Source organism: Gorilla gorilla, chromosome 4 (assembly GCF_029281585.2).
Source record: "Gorilla gorilla gorilla isolate KB3781 chromosome 4, NHGRI_mGorGor1-v2.1_pri, whole genome shotgun sequence".
Classification (NCBI taxonomy): Eukaryota; Metazoa; Chordata; class Mammalia; order Primates; family Hominidae; genus Gorilla; species Gorilla gorilla.
In genome coordinates, this window is record NC_073228.2 from 48,212,577 (window position 1) to 48,237,344 (window position 24,768).

The 24,768-nt window shown below is 46.1% G+C and overlaps 1 protein-coding gene across 2 annotated transcripts in view; it reads left to right on the forward strand.

The window, feature by feature from the left end:
- LSM12 (LSM12 homolog) overlaps nt 1-17,120 on the forward strand; it is a 32,700-nt gene extending 15,580 nt beyond the window's left edge. The window contains exons 4-6 of one of the 2 annotated variants that reach the window (XM_004041553.5): nt 11,778-11,887; nt 14,206-14,332; nt 15,444-17,120. In XM_004041553.5, coding sequence (XP_004041601.1) covers nt 11,778-11,887; nt 14,206-14,332; nt 15,444-15,536 — 330 coding nt within the window. In that variant the 3' untranslated portion in view covers nt 15,537-17,120. Of the gene's footprint in view, nt 1-11,777; nt 11,888-14,205; nt 14,333-14,635; nt 14,849-15,443 lie in introns of those variants that run through there. The other variant, XM_031011426.3, reaches the window with a different exon arrangement.
- The last annotated feature ends 7,648 nt before the right edge of the window (nt 17,121-24,768 follow it).

Consider the following 24,768-nt stretch of genomic DNA (forward strand, 5'->3'; position numbering starts at 1 on the left):
TTGCTACCTCCGCCTCCCCGGTTCAAACAATTCTCCTGCCTCAGCCGCCCAAGTAGCTGGGATTACAGGCACATGCCACCACACCCAGCGGATATTTGTATTTTTAGTAGAGATGGGGTTTCACCATGTTGGCCAGGCTGGTCTTGAACTCGTGACCTCAAGTGATCCACCCGCCTCGGCCTCTCAAAATGCTGGGATTATAAGCGTGAACCACTGTGCCTGGCCTAACATTTTTTTTGGTAGAGTCAGGGGCCTTGCTATGTTGCCCAGTCTGGTCTTGCATCCCTGGACTCAAGCCATCCTCCTGTCTTGGCCTCCTAAAGTGTTAGGGTTACAGGTATGAGCCACCAATCCTGGCCTGATTCAATATTTTGATTCATTGTTATTTATTTACTCTTAGGTATTCTAGAACAGAACTTCAAGTAGAGTACTGTATTTTTTTAGTTCCTAACTGTCCAATTTGTAGGGAACTATATATATATGTATGTTTCCCCCTCCCCGAGACAGGGTCTTACTGTGTCGCTCAGGTTGAAGTGCAGTGGTGCAATCTCACCTCACTGCCACCTCCTCCTCCCAGGCACAAGCTAGGCTCCCGAGAAGCTGGGACCACAGGAGTGCGCCACCACACCCAGCTAATTTTTTTTTTTTTTTTTTTTTTGAGATGGAGTCTCACTCTGTCGCCAGGCTGAAGAGCAGTGGCACGATCTTGGTTCACTGCAACCTCTGCCTCCCAGGTTCAAGCGATTCTCCTGCCTCAGCAGTAGCTGGGACTACAGGTGCCCACCATCATGCCTGGCTAATTTTTGTATTTTTAGTAGAGACGGGGTTTTACCATATTGGCCAGGCTGGTCTGGAACTCCTGATCTTGTGATCTGCCCTCCTCTGCCTCCCAAAGTGCTGGGATTACAGGCGTGAGCCACCGCTCCCAGCCAATTTTTGTATTTTTAGTAGAGAGGGGGTTTCACTATGTTGGCCAAGATGGTCTCAATCTCTTGACCTCGTGATCCGCCCACCTCAGCCTCCCAAAGTGTTGGGATTACAGGCGTGAGCCACTACGTCCAGCCCCCCAGCTAATTTGTTAAAAAATTTTTTGTAGAGACAGGGTTTTGCCATGTTGCCCAGGCTGGTCTCAAACCCCTGAGCTCAAAGTATCCACCCGCCTGTCTCCCAAAGTGCTGGAGTTACAGGTGTGAGCTACCATGCCTGTCCAGAAACAGTATTTTATTAGAAATGTGCAGGCACACTGGGCGTGGTGGCTCACGCCTGTAATTCCAGCACTTTGGGAGGCTGAAGCGGGCAGATCACTTGCGGTCAGGAGTTCAAGACCAGCTTGGTCAACAGGGTGAAACCCCATCTCTTCTCAAAATACAAAAATTAGCTGGGTGTGGTGGCACGTGCCTGTAATACCAGCTACTCTGGAGGCTGAGGCAATGAGGCAGGAGAATCACTTGAACCCAGGAGGTGGAGGTTATAGTGAGCCTACATCATGCCACTGCACTCCAGCCTGGGCAACAGAGCGAGACTCCATCTCAAAAAAAAAAAAAATGTTCAGGCACAATCTTTCAGCTAGCGAACAGTTGCCCTGGGGATGCTGATATTCAGAAGATATATTTTTGAGAGCCTGTTTGTTGCTAGCTAAGAATAAAGGCTTTGGCTGGGTGCGGTGGCTCATGCCTGTAACCCCAACACTTTGGGAGGCTGAGGCGGGTGGATTACCTGAGGTCAGGAGTTCGAGACCAGCCTGGTCAACATGGCAAAACCCCGTCTCTACTAAAAAAAAAAAAAAAATACAAAAATTAGCTGGGCATGGTGTCACATGTCTGTAACCCCAGCTACTTGGGAGGCTGAGGCAGGAGAATTGCTTGAACCCAGGAGGTGGAGGTTGCATTGAGCTGAGATCGTGCCATTGCACTCCAGCCTGGGCAACAAGAGAGAAACTCCATCTCAAAAAAATAAAAAGAATGAAGGCTTTCCAAGAGCCTACCCCAGATTCAAAACATAGGGAACATGCAAGGGCCCTTACGATGACAGTTCTTTGCCACTCTGGTCTGCCATCCCTTGACACCCACCAGGCTTGCAGGCGTCACAAGCAGTTCCGGGCAGCAGCTGCAGTGTTTCCTAAGACCTCTGTGAGGGCAGCTGGTTGGAAGACCCAAATACACAGAGAAGGCAAACTGAGAGTGGCTCATTGGAGTCAGTAGGTCACACCCAGCAGGCTCCTCTCTGGCTTCTCTGTTTCCCTTGTTGTATCAGCTGTCTCAGCCTGTTAAATACTTGTAGTAGGAATCCCTCTGGATTCCCCACGGCACCTGTGCCTTCCTGGTCTGGGCATGTGGAAATAAGATGGCCCAGCTGGTGACTGAATAACAAGATGAAGTGCATATTGCTTGGATTTTGTTCTTTTGGCTCCTCCCTTTTCCTTCCATGTCACTGCGTGCAGACAAGATGTGTGTCCTTGGTGTTGATTAAATCACTCACTTGTGGGACGCAGTGGCTCATGCATTTAATCCCAGCACTTTGGGAGGCTGAGGCGGGAGGATTGCTGGAGGCCAGAAGTTCAAGACCAGCCTGGGCAATATAGCAAGACCCCATCTCTACAAAAATTAAAAAATAGTAGCTGGGTGTGGTGGCGCACGCCTATAGTCTCAGCTACTCTGTAGGCTGAGGTGGGAAGATCGCTTGAGCCCAGGAGTTTGTGACTGCATTGTGTAGGATCATGGCACTGCACTCCAGCCTGGGCAGAAGAGTGAGACCCTGTCTCTTAAAAACAAAAACAAACAAACAAAAATAAGGGTTACCCAGCATCAGGCATGATTAGAAGCCGGTTTTTTTTGTTCGTTTTGTTGTTGTTGTTGTTGTTGTTTTAAGACAGAGTCTCTGTCACACAGGCTGGAGTGCAGTGGCACAAGCTCAGCTCACTGCAGCCTCCGTCTCCCGGGTTCAAGTGATTGTCCTGCCTCAGCCGCCCAAGTAGATGGGACTACAGGTGCACACCACCATGCCCGGTGCTAATTTTTCTATTTTCAGTAGAGACAGGGTTTCACAATGTTGGCCAGGCTAGTCTGAACTCCTGGCCTCAAGTGATCTTCCTGCCTTGGCCTCCCAAAGTGCTGGGATTATAGGAATGAGCCACTGTGCCTGGCCTAGAAGCCTTTTAATATTGATGTGCTTTGATATCAAATGCATATACTTTTCTCCTTTGCCCACATCAAGGTGCTATATATAAAACGGGCACAGGAGGAAACACTGGTTAGTATACAAGGACTGTGTTTTCACTGGGAATCATGCAGAATGAAAGAGCCAGGTAAGCACAGATTGTCATGTGCAGTGATTTCAAGTAAGCCATATACACATTAATAACAAATATTTGTAAGTTTATGCTTCTTGGTTTGCCTGAACCCAGTGTGTTCTTAAACTTGGTGCTTTTTATTCTTTGAGATGCTAACCAGTTAGTGCTTCTAACTGATTGGTAGTGAGGCCAGCAGCTAGCATGTTTGCATTGAAAATGGGTGTAGTATGGGTGATAGTCATTGAATTTTTATGGTTACTTTTTTTTTTTTTTTTTTTGAGATGGAGTCTCTCTCTGTCACCCAGGCTAGAGTGCAGTGGTGCAAGCTCGGCTAACTGAAACCTCCGCCTCCCGGGTTCAAGCAATTCCTCTGCCTCAGCCTCCCAAGTAGATGGGACTATAGGTGCATGTTACTGTGCCCGGCAAATTTTTGTAATTTTCGTAGAGATGGGGTTTCGCTATGTTGACCAGGCTGGTCTCGAACTCCTGGGCTCAAGTGATCTGCCTGCCTTGGCCTCCCAAAGTGCTGGGATTACAAGCATGAGCCACTGCTCTTGGCCTGGAAAAAATTTTTCTATGTTTTGCTGCATAAAGAAAATGAAAAGACAAGCCATAGACTGGGAGAAATAATTTGCAAAACATACATCTTATAGAGCACTTGTGTCCAGAATGTATAAAGAACTCTTTTTATTTGTGTGTGTGTGTGTGTGTGTGTGTGTGTGTGTGTGTGTTTAATATGGACACTGTCTATGTTGTCCACACTGGTCTCGAACCCCTGGCTGAAGTGATCGGCCTTCCTCAGCCTCCCAAAGTGCTAGGATTACAGGTGTGAGTGACCACGCCCAGCCAAGAACTCTTAATAAGGCAGCCCGGGCTTGGTGGTTTATCTTGTAATTCCAGCACTTTGGGAGGCTGAGGTGGGAGGATGATTTGAGATCAGGAGTTTGAGACTAGCCTAGGGAACACGGGGAGACCCCATCGCTACATAAAATTAAAAAAAAAAAAACAAAACAAACAAGCCTGCCAGGCATAGTGGTCCTTGCTTGTGGTTCCAGATGCTTGGGAGGCTGAGGTGGGAGGATTGCTTTAGCCAAGGAGGTCAAGGCTGCAGTGAGCCATGATTATGCCAGTACACTCCAGCCTGGGCAACAGAGCAAGACCTGTCTCAAAAAAGAAAATAATAATGATAATAAGACAATCCAGGCTGGGCATGGTGGCTCATGCCTGTAATCCCAGCACTTTGGGAGGCCGAGGCAGGTGAATCACCTGAGGTCAGGAGTTTGAGACCAGCCTGGCCAACGTGGTGAAACCCTGTCTTTACTAAAAATACAAAAATCAGCTGGGCGTGGTGGTGTGGGCCTGTAGTCCTAGCTACTCTGGAGGCTGAGGCAGGAGAATTGCTTGAACCTGGGAGGCAGAGGTTGTGGTGAGCTGAGATGGTGCCACTGCACTCCATTCTGGGTGACAGAGCAAGACTCCATCTCAAAAAAAAGACAGTCCAATTAAAAATGGGCAAAAGCTTTGAATACTGTATCAGAGAAGATACAGTAATTACAAATAAGCACATAAGATGCTTGATATCATTAGACATAAAGGGAAGTACAAGTGAAAACCACAGCGTGAAACTGCTATACTTCTGCTAAAATGGCTGAGATCAGAAAGGCTAACAGTACCCAGTGTTGGTGAGTAGGTGGCAGATTTAGAACTATCAAACATTAGGGCCGGGCGCTGTGGTTTACGCCTGTAATCCCAGCACTTTGAGAGGTCAAGGCGGGTGGATCACGAGGTCAGGAGTTCGAGACCAGCCTGGCCAACATAGTGAAACCCCATCTCTACTAAAAATACAGAAAATTAGCCAGGCGTGGTGGCAGGCACCTGTAATCCCAGCTACTTGGGAGACTGAGGCAGGAGAATCACTTGAACCCCAGAGGCGGAGGTTGCAGTGAGCCAAGATCACGCCATTGCACTCCAGCAAAAAAAAAAAAAAAAAAAAAAACAGTTTGACAGTTCCTTTTTTTTTTTTTTTTTTTTTTTGAGACGGAGTCTGGCTCTGTTGCCCAGGCTGGAGTGCAGTGGTGCAATCTCAGCTCACTGCAAGCTCCGCCTCCCGAGTTCACGCCTTTCTTCTGCCTCAGCCTCCCGAGTAGCTAGGACTACAGGCGCCTGCCACCATCCCCGGCTGATTTTTTGCATTTTTAGTAGAGACGGGGTTTCACCGTGTTAGCCAGGATGGTCTCGATCTCCTGACCGCGTGATCCATCTGCCTCGGCCTCCCAAAGTGCTGGGATTGCAGGCGTGAGCCACTGCACCCAGCCATTTTGTTTTGTTTTTAAGGAAACTTCACTAGCAGGAAAACAATTACTTTAAAAATTAAACATACACTTACCATATGACCCAGAAATTCTACTCTTAGTTATCTACCTAACAAAAGTAAAAACATGTCCACACACAGAGACTTTTTACTTTTAAAAAGCAAAATCTTTTTACTTTTAAAAAGGAAAATCTTTTTACTTTTAAAAAGTAAAACGTTGGCTGGGCATGGTGGCTCACACCTGTAATCCCAGCACTTTGGGAGGCCGAGGCGGGCGGATCATGAGGTCAGGAGATCAAGACCATCCTGGCTAACAGGGTGAAACCCTGTCTCTACTAAAAATACAAAAATTATCCGGGCGTGGTGGCGGGCGCCTGTAGTCCCAGCTACTCGGGAGGCTGAGGCAGGAGAATGGCGTGAACCCAGGAGGCGGAGCTTGCAGTGAGCCGAGATCTCGCCACTGCACTCCAACCTGGGAGACAGAGCGAGACTCCGTCTCAAAAAAAAAAAAAAAAAGTAAAATGTTTTTACTTTTACATACACAAAGACTTGTGTGTGACTGCTGCCAAAAACTGGAAACAGCCGGGTAGGGTGGCTCACGCCTGTAATCCCAGCACCTTAGGAGGCCAAGGTGGGTGGATCGTTTGAGCTCAGGCGTTCAAGACTATCCTGGGCAATACGGTGAAACCCTGTCTCTACAAAAAAATACAACACCTTAGCTGGGCGTGGTGGTGTGCTTCTGTGGTCCCAGCTACTTGGGAAGCTGAGGTGGGAGGATTGCTTGAGCCCAGTGGGTGGAGGTTGCAGTGGGCTGAGATTGTGCCATTGCATTCCAGCCTGGGTGATAGAGTGAGACTCTGTTTCAGGAAACACAAAAAACAAAACTGGAAACAATTCAGATTTTGATCAACTGTCCATCAACTAGTGAATGAATATATAAAAGGTAGAACTATATCCTCATAGTGGAATGCTACCTAGCAATTTAAAAAACTATTGGTACATGAAACAAAATGGATGAACCTCAGAAATGTGCTAAGTGGAAGAAGCCAGAGACATAAGTCAACACATTGTATCATTCCATTTATATGAAATATCTAGTAAAGGAAAAACTATAGAAATAGATTTAAGGCCAGGCATGTTGGCTTACGCTTGTAATCCCAGCACTTTGGGAGGCCGAGGCAGGCAGATCACGAGGTCAGGAGTTCGAGACCAGCCTGACCAACATGGTGAAACCCTGTCTCTACTAAAAATACAAAAATTAGCCGGGCGTGGTGGTGGGCATCTGTAATCCCAGCTACTTGGGAGGCTGAGGCAGGAGAATCGCTTGAACCTGGGAGGCGGAGGTTGCAGTGAGGAGATCGCACCACTGCACTCCAGCCTGGGCGACAGAGCAAGACTTTGTCTCAAAAAAAAAAGAAATAGATTTTAAAAAGTAATCTTGGTGGGCCTCCCAAGCCTAAAAGCCACATTCTACACTTTCTCTGCTGAGGGCAGCTTTTATTGGTTCTCTCCAGTGGTTTGGCAAAAACCATAAACTTACTAACTTGGAATAATTGGGCCATTTTTAGGTATATAGTCATTTGCAAAAATATGTGGGAAAATTTAGATTTGTACAGCAGCTAAATTGAGGGTAGAATGATAATCGTTTGCTTTACAAAAGAAGGCATATTCATGTTCTGCATGAGTTTTCATGACAAAAAAGGGCAAGGTAATCTCCTTCTCCCCACCCCCAATTTTGAGAAAAGGAAACACTTCTAGTTTCTTTTATTGAGAGCGGTCTCCCCCATTGATGGGGACCCCTAATTGATGGGGTCCTCTCTAGGAGATTTTATCCCAATTGTACAGCTTCCTGGTAAAAGCAGATCTGTGTAGCTGAGTCCGGATCCCTAAAGCATTGCTGTAGGTTGAGTATATTGGGGGCAAACTGAAAATACATACAGTCAGCTTACAGTCATTTCTGCTGACTTTTTTAAGTGCTCCCTTACATCATTTAGCATTTGGGATGTTTGCATTAGAATTGAAATAGAGAATTGTCTAGTCCATTCTCCTTTGCTTTTGGAGACTTTAGGGGAGATTGCACTTGCACAACTGGTATTTTGGCGGGGGTGGGGGGTGTATTTTGAAATCATTGTTCTATAACCAGTGTGTCATTGTTACTCAGCCTGTCTAAAGAATCACTTCTGGCTGAGATTTATATCCATTTTATTTTCTCTCTGGCAAAAATTCAAGTGGCTCTTCTTCCAGCTTTTTTTTCTCCCCTTCTCTAGCTTAATTTGTCAGTTCCATTCTTAAACATTCTGCATAGATGCCTGGTTTCCTGAGCCAACTCTTTTCTCTTACTAAACGGGGTGATGTTATGTTTTTAAGCTGCTATGTAGGTGACAATGACATTTTACTCTTTGAACGTTCAGACTATCTAGTCAACACAAGCTTTATAGAAGCAGCTTTCTCTGACCCAGCATTCGGAGATGACTTGGATTTTCGGGAATAAACGTTTTTAAAGGGGATTGAGGTTTCAAAGTGAGATCTTCCAGCCTGCTTATAAGGTAAATGCCCGCCTGACCACTAGATGCTTCCCAGGAGCTCTGCCACCCTCCAGTTTTTCCTTCTTTCCTTAAAGACCTCAGATTTTTTTTTTTTTTTTTTTTTTTTTAATAGAGGCAGGGTCCCACATGTTGCCCAGGCTGGTCTGTAACTATTGGGCTCAAGTGATCTTCCTCCCTCAGCCTCCCAAAATGCTGGGATTACAGACGTGAGCCACAGTGCTGGCCGACTTCAGATTTTCTTAAGGCATTGTTTGGAAAGCAAGATTCAAGGAAACTCCTCCTTAGGTTGCAGCGAGCTGAGATTGCGCCAGCCTGGGCCACAGAGCAAGACTCCATCTCAAAAAAAAAAAAAAAAAAGGAAACTCCTCCTTGTTACCGGGGTTTTTTTGGTGCTTGAGTAAGCGTTGCTTGTTGCTGCTTAAAATACATCATCAGCAGCTCTTTCCATAGAAACTACAAGGCTTTCTTGTTATGGGATTGCCACTGCTTGGAATGCTGTCAGCCTGTGTGTTTATTTGTCTATAAAGTTATAGCCTGGTGGGGCCAGAATGGCAGCCAGTCTTGAAAGATTATATATATATTGCTGCTGTATTTGTCTCTCTCCATGTCCTAGAGATCCTGTGAAAAAGGAGCTCTGGCTTCAGATCACTGCAGGGTTTTGCCATTCTTCCCTCTCTTACCCGGGGAGGCTGAAATGACAGCGTGAGCTGGCCTTCTGTGCTCACGCCCGCTCCTCCTTCCTAAGACAGTCTTTGAAACTTGCAAGGACAAGAATACCCATGGCAATTGAAGGCCTCCTTTTTTTTCATAGTCAAACCTAAGCCTTGAGAAAGTGCTTAATTTTATAAACAAAGAATTAGACACTTGGTTTACTTCCTCTGCTATAAAACTATGCTTGGAGCCAGGCGTGGTGGCTCACGCCTGTAATACCAGCACTTTGGGAGGCTGAGGCGGGTGGATCACCTGAGCTCAGGAGTTCGAGACCGGCCTGGCCAACATGGTGAAATCCTGTCTCTACTAAAAATACAAAAAAATGGCCAGGCGTGGTAGCTCACGCCTGTAATCCTAGCACTTTGGGAGGCCAAGGTGGGTGGATCACGAGGTCAGGAGATCGAGACCATCCTGGCTAACACAGTGAAACCCCATCTCTACTAAAAAACTACAAAAAAATTAGCTGGGCGTGGTGGCAGGCGCCTGTAGTCCCAGCTACTCGGGAGGCTGAGGCAGGAGAATGACGTGAACCTGGGAGGCGGAGCTTGCCGTGAGCAGAGCTTGCGCCACTGCACTCCAGCCTGGGCGACAGAGCGAGACTCCGTCTCAAAAAAAAAAAAAAAAATTAGCTGGGGGTGGTGGCGGGCACCTGTAATCCCAGCTACTCTGGAGGCTGAGACAGGAGAATCACTTGAACCCAGGAGGCGGAGGTTGCAGTGAGCTGAGATCGTGCCATTGTACTCCAGCCTGGGCAACAAGAGTGAAACTCAATCCGAAGAAAAAAAACTATGCTTAGTTTATGGTTTGATGGATCACTGTAAAAGCAGAATATAAATGTTTGAAGATTCCAAGCATTAAGGTACTTTTGGAACATGCTGTAGGTATGGCTCCCCCATTTTTTTTTTTGAGACGGAGTCTTGCTCTGTCGCCCAGGCTGGAGTGTAGTGATACAATCTCGGCTCACTTCAGTCTCTGCCTCCCAGGTTCAAGCGATTCTCCTGTCTCAGCCTCCTGAGTAGGCGGGATTACAGGTGCACACCACCACACCCATCTAATTTTTGTATTTTTAGTAGAGACGGGGTTTCACCATGTTGGCCAGGTTGGTCTCAAACTCCTGACCTCAGGTGATCCGCCCACCTCGGCCTCACACAGTGCTGGGATTATAGGCGTGAGCCACTGGGCCCAGCCAGTGCCTCTTTTTGTTTAAGGAACTGATGTTTGGGGACAAATTGTGTGTTCTCGCGCGTGTTTGCACATGTGCTGCAGCATTGTTAGACTCAGCTGTTCATGTTCATGGGTCTGAAGAGTCTCCAGATTATTTGTTGGACTTTTAAGATGCATTGTTTGCCTTTAATTTGTTTTAACTACCTTGTCTAGCACATTTGTTTTGTCTTACACTCAAACAAATTTGTACCTCTGGAATCTCTAGCAACCAGTAGTGTGGGGTAGGGATCAGAAATGTGCTGGAGAGGTGATAGGGATTGACAGGGTAGACGTTACAAGATTGTAGTAGACTACCAGATTTTACTAGATTTTCTTTTGATCAGTTTGTGGATGGTTCCACCAGAGGGCAGTGAAGGAACAGACATGACGTAGAATTCAGACTTCGTTTTTCTCAAAAGCAGGACAGGGTTGCCTTTAGCTGAAGTTAAAGGTGGACAGCGTTTATGGTTAGATTTACTTGAGTCCTGGCTCCCTATGTGAGCACAGATAATGGTTCTGTAAGAGTTGTTAGAGTCTCAAATTGTGGTCTGTGAAGGTGTGGTATGTATTAATTTTTAAACTGGAGGCTCTAGCACAACAGCTGATAAATCTTAATGTTCGCCTTGAATGGAAATTCTGTGTGTGTGGGGGTGTGTGTGTGTGTGTGTGTGTGTGTGTGTATTTTTTTTTTTTTTTTTTTAAGAGACAGAGTCTCACTTCTTTGCCCAGGCTGGAGTACAATAGCATGATCTCGGCACGCTGCAACATCTGCCTGCTGTGTTCAAGTGATTCTGCTGCCTCAGCCTTCTGAGTAGCTGGGATTACAGGCACGCACCACCATGCCCGGCTAATTTTTGTAATTTTAGTAGAGACGTGGTTTCACCATGTTGGTCAGGCTGGTCTCGAACTCCCTACCTCAATGATGCACCCAGTTAGAAGTGTGTGTGTGTGTATGTGTATGTATTTTTTTTTGTTTGGTTTTGTTTTGTTTTGAGACGGAGTCTTGCTCTGTCACCCAGGCTAGAGTGCAGTGGCGCGATCTCAGCTCCCTGCAGCCTCCTCCTGGGTTCAAGCAGTTCTCTGCCTCAGCCTCCCAAGTAGCTGGGATTACAGGAGCCCGCCACCACGCCTGGCTAATTTTTTTTTGTTGTTTTTTTTTGTTTAGTAGAAACAGGGTTTTAACCATCTTGGCCAGGCTGGTCTTGACCTCCTGACCTCGTGATCCACCTGCCTCGGCCTCCCAAAGTGCTGGGATTACAGGCATGAGCCACCTCCCCTGGCTGGAAATGTATATATTTTTAAATCTCTGACCATCATTTGCCATCACATAGTCCCCCAGCCACACTCTATAATGTTAAAAGTGCTTTATTTTCTTCCTAGTGCTTATCACTGTCTGAAATCACCTTGATTTCAGTTACTTGTTTATAGTCTGTCTCCCCAACCCACTTCAGGCTATATTTAGCCTAGCATAGTGAATGTCTGGCACATGGTAGGTATGCAGTAAGTATTAGAAGGAAGGAAGGAACGTTTTCTTGGAATACCAGTAACTGTTCAGTATGTCGTGGATTTTTAAAATTTGTTTCACTTTTCATTTCTGAGAAAACAGAATCTGTCCAAACAAGTCTTTCCTGGCCTCCTTTCTTCAGCTTAGGTCCTGACTGTTGGCAAGAATGAAGATGAATCCTATTCTGAGTCTCTTTCCTCTCTTCCACCCTAGCTTGCCAGCAAAGCACGGACAGAGAAGGAGGAGAAGCTGAGCCAGGCCTATGCAATCAGTGCTGGTGTCTCTCTAGAGGGCCAGCAGCTCTTCCAGACCATTCACAAGACGTGAGTTTTGGGATCGGAGAGGTCCTTTGTCCTGGGGTAATGCTACCTGGTTGTGCTGTCTGGTGGCAGGCTTTTGGGTGGTTGTCTTCCTAAAAGTCTACTGGGGAAGCTGGATAGGGTATTGGCAATACGCCAGCATCCAGAGGTGCAGGTGCTGTAGCCCCCTTTCCACACTGAAGAATAGTGTAATCACGGACAAGTTGTCTTCTCTGGTCTTTAGTTTCTTGTCTGTAAAACTTAGTTTTGGATTAGATTATCCCTAAGGATCCCTTCTAGACCTAGTAGTCCATAACTTAGAACTAGTGATTTCTTCTCTTTGATTTTGTTGTTTTGTGCCTTTCTTTAAAAGCTGATGCAGTTTTTATTAAGGGAAAGTTATATCTGTATCACTTTTCCCATTGTAGATTGGGATGAACACAGGGAGTTAGAGCAGGCCACCTTCTTACCACCTCTTAAAAGACATTTTGTTGGTCGGGCATGGTGGCTCACGCCTGTAATCCCAGCACTTTGGGAGGCCGAGGTGGGCGGTTCACCTGAGGTCGGGAGTTCCAGACTAGCCTGACCAACATGGTAAAACCCCCATCTCTACTAAAAATATAAAATTAGCCAGGCGTGGTGGTGCATACCTGTAATCCCAGCTACTTGGGAGGCTGAGGCAGGAGATTCGCTTGAACCCTGGAGGTGGAGGTTGTGGTGAGCCAAGATTGTGCATTGCATTCCAGCCTGGGCAACAAGAGCAAAACTCCGTCTCAAAAAAAAAAAAAAAAAAAAACATTTTGTCACAGCAGAAGTCATTTGACTCTCCACTAGCTTCCCTAGCTGCTGAAAAACTGGAACATTTGACACCCCTCTCCACCCCGCCTCCCCCCGCCCCACACTGCCGTCTGTTACTCTGTTTAACCACCCTGGATCTGGTGCACAGATGGCAGCTGGCATCAGAGCTGTTTGAGGCTGTGGTGTGAGTATCTGAACATTTACAGGTATGTGAAGGAACTCCCAGTTGCATCAGCTGCCCTGGGGCTTCCCAATTGTGAACTGGAACAGGTTTTCCCAGTCTGGCAAGTGCCCAACTGTCTGATAATTGAAAAGAGCCAGTCTGAAGAGCAGCTCCCATTATGGGTGATAAGGGTCAGAGTACAGATCATAGTAAGATGGGGAGTTTGTTCTCTCTCTCTTTTTTTTGAGTCGGAGTCTCACTGTGTCGCCAGGCTGGAGTCCAATGGTGCAATCTTGGCTCACCGCAATCTCTGCCTCCCAGGTTCAAGCGATTCTCCTGCTTCACCCTCCCGAGTAACTGGGACTACAGGCGCGCAGTCCCACGCCCAGCTAATTTTTGTATTTTTAGTAGAGACAGGGTTTCATCATGTTGACCAGGATGGTCTCCATCTCCTGACCTTATGATCCGCCCGCTTTGGCCTCCAAAGTGTTGGGATTACAGGCGTGAGCCACTGTGCCTGGCCTCTCTTTCTTTCTTTCTTTTTTTTTTTTTTTTTTTTTTTTTTGAGACAGGGTCTCACTTTTATTGCCTAGGTTGGAGTGCAGTGGTGCGATTTTAGCTTACTGTAGCCTCAATCTCCCCGGCTCTGGTGATTCTCCCACCTCAGCCCCTGGAGTAACTGGGACTACAGACGCATGCCACCACTACCGGCTAATTTTTTGTATGTATTTTTAGTAGAGACGAGTTTTTGCCATGTTGCCCAGTCTGGTCTCGAACTCCTGGACTCAAGCAATCTACCCGCCTCGGCCTCCCAAAGCGCGGGGATTACAGGTGTGAGCCACTGCGCCCGGCCTGTTCTCCTGTCTTTCTAAAGGTGGTATTTCTCCCTAGGCCAATGGTTGACAAACTGTGCCAGCAGGCCACATCTGCTCATCTGTTTTACCTATTGTCCATGCTACTTTTGTACAACTGTGGCAGAACTCAGTGCTAGCTGTAACAGATGATATGGACTGCAAAGCCTAAAATGTTTGTTACAAGACCCTTAAGAGAAAAAGTTTGCCACCCTCTGCCCTAGGCTGCTATCTTAGTTTGGATTCTTGAGGCCACTATCACATTTTTATGACTCTCCAGATCTCTGATGCTTCAGAGTAACAATTTCTGGGCTCTCCCAAGAATAAATGTGCATGAGTTTCATTGCTTTTCTAGCCAGTGGCACCCAAGGAATGTTTCTTGGCTACTATATGGGCTGCTGGCATCTAGTTGTTGGCTGAGTGGTGAGCTGGGAACTTGGGATCAGCCTTCTGGAGTTATTTATTCATCAGACAGGAGATGTGGGATGCCCCCAAGAGGTTACATTTCGCCTGCTGTCTTCTCCTTCCAGCATTAAAGACTGTAAATGGCAAGAAAAAAACATCGTAGTCATGGAAGAAGTTGTTATTACACCCCCATATCAAGTGGAAAACTGTAAAGGCAAAGAGGGGAGTGCACTGAGCCATGTACGCAAAATAGTAAGTAAAGGAGCCTTCAGACTTTAGGGGAGAGAGGATGGTTCCTTGGGCCTTTAGTCTTTAGCACCAGACCAGGACATTGTGCTACAGTCTCTGCCTCCTCTAGCAGCCCTGTCTGGCCTCCCTGCCTTCCCTGTACTGTGGGGTTCTGCAGTCCTGTGGGAATGGAACCACTGGGTGGTGTGGAATGAAGTGAGTGGGTGACCCTATGTCCTTTGCTGGCTTTTTGGAATTAGCAAGACTGTTCCATGGTATTGGGCCTGAGCAGTTTCTCTCATCCCATATTGAGTTTTTCTTTTTTAGAGACAGAGTCTCGCTCTGTCGCCCACGCTGGAGTGCAGTGGCGCGATCTCAGCTCACTGCAACCTCCGCCTCCCGGGTTCAAGCGATTCTCCTGCCTCAGCTTCCCGAGTACCTGGGACTACAGGCGTATGCCACCACACCCGGCTAGAGATGGGGTTTCACCATGTTGGCCAGGCTGGTCTCGATCTCCTGACCTGAAGTGATCTGCCCACCTTGGCCTCCCAAAGTGCTGGGATTGCAGGTATGAGCCACCACGCCTGGCCCCATATTGGGTTTTTCTTAGCTGTAGGTACCATTCTAGAAAGATCTGGTTGGTATAAATCAGTTGCCGTCGGTGTCTCTGACCCTACATATGTCACTGGACTTAGCATTTGTTAAAACAAACTTAAAAAACACTCCTGCTTTTTTTTTTTTTTTCCTCTGAGGAACATTGAGAGACCAACATTGTAGATGTAGGAGGTGTGATAAGACTGTAATTCCCCCACCAGCTTTTCATTTTGTACTTGTGTATAGAAGAGAGGAGGAGTTTAGGTCATGATAATCTCCCCTTATTATATTTTATAGTTTAGTTTGTAGATTCACCTTCTTCTAGCCAATCTTAGTGGAAACTGCAAAAAAAATGTGGCTGAAGCAGGAGGCCCTGGCCTACCTTGTGGTTGGGAAGGCCAATAGACAGCAAGGGCAAAGGTGCCTGGATATTACATGGGCTGGACAGCCAGGATGGGGCTGTGGAAACCTGGGTTGGATTGTTTGGGAGACCTTTCTTCCCCATCTCCTTTGTTGACCTGGGTTGCCTGGTCTTTTTCAGGTTGAAAAACATTTTAGAGACGTGGAAAGCCAAAAGATACTGCAACGTTCACAAGCCCAGCAACCACAGAAGGAGGCTGCCCTGTCATCCTGAGTCCGTACACATGGAGGACTCTTCCAGCATCCAGCCAAGGAGGCGCTGGTGGTGGCTTCAGCGGAGGCAGGCCGGGGGAGGGAAGGGATCCTATATGTCCTGTTGGCTCTTAACAAAGGGTCAGCATTTCCAAATCTTAGACTTGAACAAACAAAACACCCAACAAAAAAGAACAAGAGAATAATTTAAAAGTTGAATCATTACTTGACTAACAGACTTCGGTCCACCATGTCCTTTTCACAGCCCTCTTCTGGAACAGTCACCTTGTTAATTTTATTTTTGAAAATTCTTTTCCCACTCTGCCCTTTACTTCTGACTTTCCTTTCCTAGTCTGTTCCTGCCATTCTGTTTTTATAAGTGGCTACACTTGCCTTCTGAATGATTGAAAGAAACTTTTACATCTTTTCTTCCAAAATAAAAGTAACAAGCTGACTGTGATTCTTAAGTTGAGACCAGAGCAGCAAACGTCTCACTTTAAACTTTTGTTTTCTTTTCCTTTTTTTCTTTTCTTTTCTTTTCTTTTTTTTTTTTTTTTTTTTGCACAGGGCATGGCTTGAATTAGTTTTATTTTTCTTAACTTTAAATATATATATGAAAATATATATTAAAATGTTCTCTAAATATTTTCTGCTTCTTGCAGGTCTCTTTTTACTAGATCATGGCTGTTCTTCCCACCTCATCCCTCTGAAAATAAAAATGTATTGCCCTCCCCACCATCCATCATAGCCAGGCCACTAACTTGACTTGGTGCAAGAGATTCTTGCTGCGAACTTTGTAGAGCCAATGTGCAGATAGAATTTGGCTTTGAGGGTTCCTGATGGCTTTTTAGTCTTTAACTGTGTGTGTACCAGTCTCACATTTGGCCCAAACCTCAGGATTCTCCCTCTGCCTGTCTGTCTTCATGGTACTAGAAGAACTTCCTCGCCACTCTCTCCACATGAGAGAGTCAGCTGCCCTTTCTCCTGTGCCTCTGCAGGAAGAACTCTCTTACATGGCACATCTCAGCTCCTCATTGAGGGATAGTTTTCTTCGATAAGAAACCTGGAGTCCATTTACTCTGACCTCTCTTTAAATCTATATCCAGAGCCACTAGCCCAGGAAAAACTTGGGTGACCCGTAATTTCTCTTCTCCTGCTGTCCTTTTGCTCTTACGCCCCACCCCAACTCCCCTTAAATTTTACAAGCTTATGACAGTTTGTATGTGCTCAGCCAATGAGCAGAAAGCCTGGAAAGAATTTCTGGACTTTAGCCCACCAGTTTGTCTGGTTGACTAACCTGCTGAGAGCTAAAATTGGCACCCATTGTCCCGTGCCTTCAGGCAGTCTCCTGGGGCAGAGTATGCCACCATCCGAATGTCAGGCACTGAGTGGGATGTGGGTGATGCTCACATGACTGGCTAGAGCTTTGGGGGTGGGGTGGGGGTTAACTACTATTTTTTTGGCCATGATCTCTTTCCCCTTCCTTTTTTTTTTAATTAAATAAATGGATCAAATTAAATAATTCAAGCCCTGCCTTCAAAATGAAATTTTTTTTTTTTAGTATTATTTAGCAAAAACAATAAAACCCAAATTTTTTTAACCATCACTCATGTCTCAGGTTTGTGCGTCCTTTAGAGGCCCCAGGGGAGAGGATCCAAGGTATGTCTGTCTGGTTTGACCTTTCTCTTTAGAGTCTCTTCTTCCTACTATTTACCCTCTCTTTTCACCCCCAAGGACTCATCCAGAAATATAATGCAGGGTATAATTTAAGATGGGGGTCCAGGGTTTGGAGTGGTGTGTAGGTGGAGTGTGGGGAAAAGGCTGTAGTCACATACATAGAACCATTTGTTACAGGACTGTTTGGAGGCACAAATGGTCGGCGAGCTGAGAAGTAAACTTTCAGATCCACCTGCCACTGGTCTGAACTTGATTTAAAGAACTGAGCCTTTGATTTAGCCTACATGGGAATGTAGACTTAGAGAAGGTGAGAGAGGGAGAAGGGAAGAGACCTTGTAAGATCTATAAAACCTAAGAGATACGATGAGTGGAGGTGATTAATTAATGGGAAACAGCAAGCCTGGGAGGAAGCTCTTCATCATGTGTCCCACATCTTCCTGTCCCCCACCATTAGTCTTAATTCTGTAAATGGGGGGAAGTGAGTACCAACTGGGTTTGGCAGGAAGCACTTTTGACTCCTTAGTTTTAGTTGTTAAATGATGTGGAACTTTAAGCAGTTCAGGAGGTGGAGTTAGTGTGGTTGGAAAGGCAGGCAGTGAGGTGTGGAAGAAAGAACAAGGGCTTTGATAACTTCATTCCTCATGTTGTTCCTGGATAAGTCATTTCATCTTTCTTAGCCTTAAATTTCCCAACTGTAAATGTGGAAATAATGTCCATCTCCTAGGGTTGATATGAAGGGTTAGTAAGGTATTTTAAAAGCCTAATACTTAGAAAGTGCTCTGTAAATGTTAGTATAAATGTTAGCTTGATCCTTGGACAGTTAAATCTGGAGGTGAGATTGGAGTAGATGATTTCTAGAAGTTCCATGTTTGCTTTAGAAGCCTTAGTTTAGACCAGGTGCAGTGGCTATGCCTGTAGTCCCAGCACTTTGCGAGGCCAAGGCAGGGGCTCAAGACCATTCTGGGTGGCATAGTGAGACCCCCCATCTCTACAAAAAATAAGTTTAAAAAAAATTAGGCAGATGCAATGGTACATGCCTGTAGTCCCAACTACTTGGGAGACTGAGGTGGGAGGATCACTTGAGCCAGGGAGGTTGAGGCTGCAGTGAGTTGTGATCGTACCACTGCACTCCAGGATGCACTCCAACCTGGTGACAGCAAGATACTGTCTCTTTAAAAAAAAAAAAAAAAAAAAAAGGCTTTGTTTAGATGGTATTTGAAGGGAGGCTAATATGTAAAGCACCTGGGCAGATCTGGTTCAGGCAGGGGTAGGGGTCTCAGAGCCCTGCCCTGGGTCTCACAGATCTCACCCTTAACCCTTCCTTGGAGTGCCTAAGGAATGCTTTTGATTATAATTTTTTTTTGAGATGAAGTTTTACTCTTGTCGCCCAGGCTGGAGTGCAATGGCACGATCCCGGCTCACTGCAACCTCCGCCTCCCGGGTTCAACTGATTCTCCTGCCTCAGCCCCCCGAGTAGCTGGGATTACAGGCACGTGCCACCATGCCTGGCTAATTTTGTATTTTTAGTGGAGACTGGGTTTCTCCATGTTGGTCAGGCTGGTCTCAAACTCCCAACCTCAGGTGATCCACCTGTCTCGGCCTGCCATAATGCTGGGATTACAGGCGCGAGCCACGGCACCTGGCCTTGATTATAATTTTCAAAACTATTTTTCAGAGTAGAGAGTGAGTTCCACTGAGGCCAAGTGACTTGTCTAGAGTGCTCCACCTGCCTGTGGTAGCAGAGCTGGAAGAAGGCCCGAGGCTTAACACTCATGGGTTTCTAATGCACTGGGACTTTCCAAAGTGATGGCATGTGTACTGCTAACTTTTGTTTGCCAGAATGAGGCTGGAACACGGGAGACTAGTGAGAATGGCAGAAATTGCCACCTAGATTGAAAGCATATTGAACCATGGAAGAGCGTGGTGCAGAGAGCTTACATCTATGATGTAGTATGGACAGTAGTTTTGCAGTGTCCCCTCGGCTTTGTTTTGGGGTGTTCTCCTTTCTCCCCAAATATACACACACACACACACACCTCTATACCCAGCACCTGATTATCTTGCCACCACCATGCACATGCCTTTGGAGTTACTGCTATTTAGAGCATCCAATTATTGTATAAACAGCCATACCACAGTGAGTTGATACTGAATCTGTGCCGTTCAAGTCTCAGCAGCTCATTACTGATTTCTGTTTGGTGTTTTGAAAATTTGAAAATTGCTCAAGCACTTCAATATGAGTTCAGTGGCTCCAGCCTGTGAACTACTGATTGAGGAGGGTAAAGGCTCCCTGACATATTTGAAGCTAAGAATGTGTGTCTCAAAATCTGTTCTCCTGTTGAAACATACTGGTAAAGGAAATAGAGGCATTTCATTCATACACAGATCGAGTGTGCTGTCCCGCGTGGTATGGCGGCTACAGCATGGAGGGTACTGTGGTGAGAATGTGTAGTGCTGGAAGCTGAAATGTACAGGATGAGTGGTAAGGACAATGGTAGAAGTGGGAGTGTGGGAGGGAGCTGTTTGCCTGGTTGGAAGATGTTAGATTTACATGGTAGGTTTGCTTTCGTATCACTGCTGGAGGCCATCAGTGCCAGAGAATTCCTCTTTAAGAAACTTGGAATCGGCCGGGCGCGGTGGCTCACGCCTGTAATCCCAGCACTTTGGGAGGCTGAGGCGGGCGATCACGAGGTCAGGAGATCGAGACCATGCTGGCCAACATGGTGAAACCCTGTCTCTACTAAAAATACAAAAATATTAGCCGGGCGTGATGGCACATGCTTGTAGTCCCAGCTACTCGGGAGGCTGAGGCAGGAGAATCACTTGAACCCAGGAGGTGGAGCTTGCAGTGAGCCGAGATCGCGCCAGTGCACTCCAGCCTGGGCGACAGAGTGCGACTCCGCCTCAAAAAAAAAAAAAAAAAAAAGAAACTTGGAATCATCTGCATATATTGCCTGAATTTTAGGGGTTTAACATAATCAGATAAACAGTATGAAGTATCTGAAAAAGATGCTCTTTGGCTGCCATCCACTGGTGATACATTGTGTGGCTGTAATAGTTTCAAAACAAATTTGTTTTTTTATGTTATAAAAACCTTACACAGCCAGGCGCGGTGGCTCACGCCTGTAATCTCAACACTTTGGGAGGCGGAGGCAAGTGGATCACTTGAGGTCAGGAGTTCAAGACCAGCCTGGCCAATGTGGTGAAACTCCATCTGTACTAAAAATACAAAAACTAGCTGGGCGTGGCAGTGTGCACCTGTGGTCCCAGCTACTTGGGAGGCTGAGGCAGGAGAATTGCTTGAACCCGGGAGGTGGAGGTTGCAGTGAGCTGAGATCGCACCACTGCACTCCAGCCTCGCGACAGAGTGAGGCTCTGTCTCAAAAACAAACGAAAAACAACCTTACGTGGCTCATTACAGAAAAACTAGAAAACAAGGCAGATATTTTCATCTACCACCCCCTAAAACATTGTTAACTTCTTTTTTTATCCTTTCACGTTCGTTCCTATACAAATGATGTTTTCTAGATTTTGAGACAGCTTTCCTTGCCCGTTGTGTTTCTGAAAGTGCAGTGCATGATGTCAAAAGAAACTTGCCAACTGGTTCCAGTCCACAAAGTTAAGTCAATGGTATACTCCAATTTATTAGCATCTTAGAATTGATATATATATAAGGTAAGGGGCTAGATGATCTCTAAGATTACTTCCAACCTCAGTAATCTCTATCTTGCTCTACAATGCCCTGCTTCAGGGCCACCCGTGAAGCCATTCTTGACAATTGGAATGGAAACTGATACCTTCAGTAATTTGTTTCTGTCACTCATGTCATTTGGCATGTATGAGTTGCCTTTTCGGTATTTGTTTAGATTTATCTTTAGTGGTCTATTGGGGTGTCTTGAGGCTCCAAGGCAGGGAAAGTTACTCACTCATTGTGTATTTGCTAGCACCCAGTTGTTGAGACAGAACGGAAAATAGAGTTTTTAAAGTCATCAGCATAATAACTGGATATGTTGCCTGAGTCAATATGAAAAGTGATCCAGGAGTAGGTTTTGAGGAAAGCTTAGAGTTCAAGTTTGGAAAGAGGACAACCAGTAAAGGATACAGGGGAAGAAAGAGAGATGCACCTGGTTCCAGACCGGAAAGCAGCAGGAATCTACCTCAGGTTTCTCTAGAGCAGACTCTGGCAGCTGGGACCAAGTCTGGTCAGATTGTAGTCCCCCTTCCTATCTGGCCTCTCCCATTTTTCTATAATTTCCAGTTTTGTTGAAAAGTCTAAATTGGAGCTAAGTTTCTTAATTGGCTGGGTAAGGTGAGGCTAAGGCATATTTCCAGTGACTAATCAACTAACCTCTCCTTTTTCTTTGGTCCTCTGGTGCGGACTTCTGCAGTGTTAGACAAGAACTTCTTACAGGTCTTTCGTGGAGGGACCAGCAAGTGGTGGATTCTTTTACTAATCTGGCCCCTTTTATTCTGGTCTGTCTCCTAGCTTAAAGTTGTTGCTTATGCTTACTGGAGGGAGGGGCGTGTATGTCTCTAGAGAGAATATTTATAGATGGCCACTGAGATGTGATTTCAGCTGAAATCTGAAGAACAAAGTGCTAGCCAAGAGTGTTCGGACAGAGGGAACAGCAGGTGCTAAAGTCAGGTTGCCAAGAGCTTGGGATGTTCAGGAACTGACAGAAGACAGGCAGCTGAAGCCTGCTGAGCAGCACGATAGAGAAGTAGGTGGAGCCAGGTGGTGCAGGACCTTACAGTTATCCTAGAGACTGGGTTCTTTGGCACCATGGGCAGCTACGGGACTTGGTCCAGTATCAGACAGTGGCAGCGGAAGCAAGGAGGCTGCTGGGTTAGGGGTCGGTGCAGCAGTCTGGGTCGGAGACAGTGGTGGCAAAGAATTGGTTTCAGAGCTGACAGGACTTGATGCACTGAATGTGAGGGCAAGGTGGTGAGGGACAGAGAGGAACGATGGATGCCTTCTAGGTAGGTGGCAAACAATAGGAGAGGAAGAAGTTTGTGGAAGAATCTGGAATTTTTGAATTGCCATTTTATCTTGCCCAGGAAACACTGAAGAGCAGATGGCAAATGAGCAGCTGGATAACAAGCCTGGGCTTAGAGAAGCGTGGGATGGAGTTAGACATCCAGTGACTGTCACGTCACCTGTGAACTCTGAGAAGACGAGGTTGGGATTTCTGCTCACAGTGGGTAGATTTGCCTCAGATAGGAGGGGCCCTTCTTCCCTGACAGGGCAGTGCTAGGAGCTGAGTCTAGATTTGTCAGGGAGGTGAGGGTAAGTGACTTCCTGTCTGGTGGCCCAGTTAACCTGAAAGGGGAATAGGGTAAGACTATGGAGTGCCCTTTTAGAGATGCATGCTCATGAATTTTGGGGGTAAACAGGCACCCATTGTGTGCCTCTGCCAATCATATCGAGTGTCCTTAGTGCAGACACAGAGAAGGTGAATAGTTGGGTACAGCCAGGTTGAGAGACGTGTCCAGTCTGTACTGTGGAGGGAGAGGGGTTGAGCTGAGGATATTTATGAAAGGGAGTGAGTATAATATGGGATCCTTCACTCTTGTAAATGTGTGCTGTCATCATGTACGCTTCAGTTTTGTTCAGATGAGACTTTTCTGAAAGTGTCCTGCTGTTGCCCTTATGTACTGGCTCCAGGCAGGACATGTAGCCGTGTAACTCAGCAGTCGGTGTCGACGGTGCAAACAGGATGCGTCCCATGCTGGAGCTGGTATCAGAAGTTTAGAACAGATTTTCTAGCACTTAATGATGCCAGGCTCTTAGAGTTTATACAGTATAGTCCTGCCTCCCACTTTACATATCCCCTCTATAGCGTCCTCAGCAGACTGCCTATACTTGAACTTTCATTGATGGGGCACCCATTACTCAAGGAGGCAACATGTGGCAGCTGTCCGTGCCCTTCTTGACCTCCAGTGGCGGCTCACCATTAGAACTAAGGTTAATGCTCAGGTGTCCTGCATGGTAGTCCCTCTTTCAGGGGTTTTTCTTTTGCTGACAGCCCCTGGGTGAGGGGCACGGGCATTGCTAAATCGGCAAATGTGACTCAGAGCTATCTTCTCCAGTCAGATGGCTTTTGAAGGATGCTTTCCTAGTTCTTGAGTGTGGTCCCAGCACTGGACATGGTCTGTTAGCACACTGGGACCTTTCCTGCAACCATTTACTGCAATGTTGGACACTATAGCAACTAGCTTCTTTTGGCAGATACATCACACTGTTGATTCAGTTTGATGTGATCAGCAAAATCTGCCCAGACTTCTTTACAGAAGTAGCTATTATGCCAAGTCTTCTCCAGCTTGTGTAAGTAGATTTTAGATGCCTAAATACTGAATTTTATATTTATCGCTGCTAAAAAAATTTTTTTTTTTTTTGAGATGGAGTATCACTCTGTCACCCAAGCTGGAGTGTACTGGTGCGATCTTGGCTCACTACAACCTCCGCCTCCTGGGTTCAAGCGATTCTCCTACCTCAGCCTCCCGAGTAGCTGGGATTACAGGCATGCGCCACCACACCTGGCTAATTTTTGTATTTTTCAGTAAAGACAGGGCTTTGCCATGTTGGCCAGGCTGGTTTCAAACCCCTGACCTCAAGTGATCCGCCTGCCTCGGCCTCCCAAAGTGCTGGGATTGCAGGTGTGAGCCACTGCGCCCAGCCCGTTATTAAATATTTTTAACCAACAATTTTAACCTATTAAGAGCTTTAAAAAAAATCTTGATTCTATATCACAGTCTACTAGTTGTCCATCCCAATGTTGTGTTATTCTTAATTTTGATAAACTGTCTTCTGTGTTTTCATCTTATCCAAAGGGATATCCTGAGAGATTTTAATAACATCCAGATGTTTACGATAGACATCTGGTAGCCCTATCAAAAAAGGAAATAAAGTCGTTTGAGTAAAATTTATTTATTTATTTATTTTTGAGACGGAGTCTCACTCTGTCACCAGGCTGGAGTGCAGTGGCACAATTATGGCTCACTGCAACCTCTGCCTCCCGGGTTCAAGCAATTCTCCTGCCTCAGCCTCCCGAGTAGCTGGGACTACAGGTGCACGCCGCTATGCCTGGCTAATTTTTTTTTTGTATTTTAGTAGAGACAGGGTTTCACCATGTTGCCCAGGCTGGTCTTGAACTCCTGAGCTCAGGCAGTCCACCCACCTTGACCTCCCAAAGTGCTAGGATTACAGGTGTGAGCCACTGCACCCAGTTGTAAAACTTATTTTTAGTGAACTCATGTGGGCACTAGTGGTCCTCATGTTTTAGGAAATTGCTCAGACATAATATGTTCAATGAGCCCGTTTTGAGTTTTGTGAACTGTTATGTGACTTGAAAATTGGAAATTTTGCGGAGCTCAAGGCTCTAGCAACCTTCTGTTGGTAATGTTTTCTAAAGATTATTGACAATGATTCCTGAAGTTTTTTCCAGTATAATCTGCTTGTACCAATCATTTGAACTAATTCCGAGGGGCTTGAGATTAACCAGAGGCTCACATTCATGCCCTAGGTTGATAATAGTTCTGCTTCTCTTCCCATTCTAGGGATAATCTATGTTATTCAC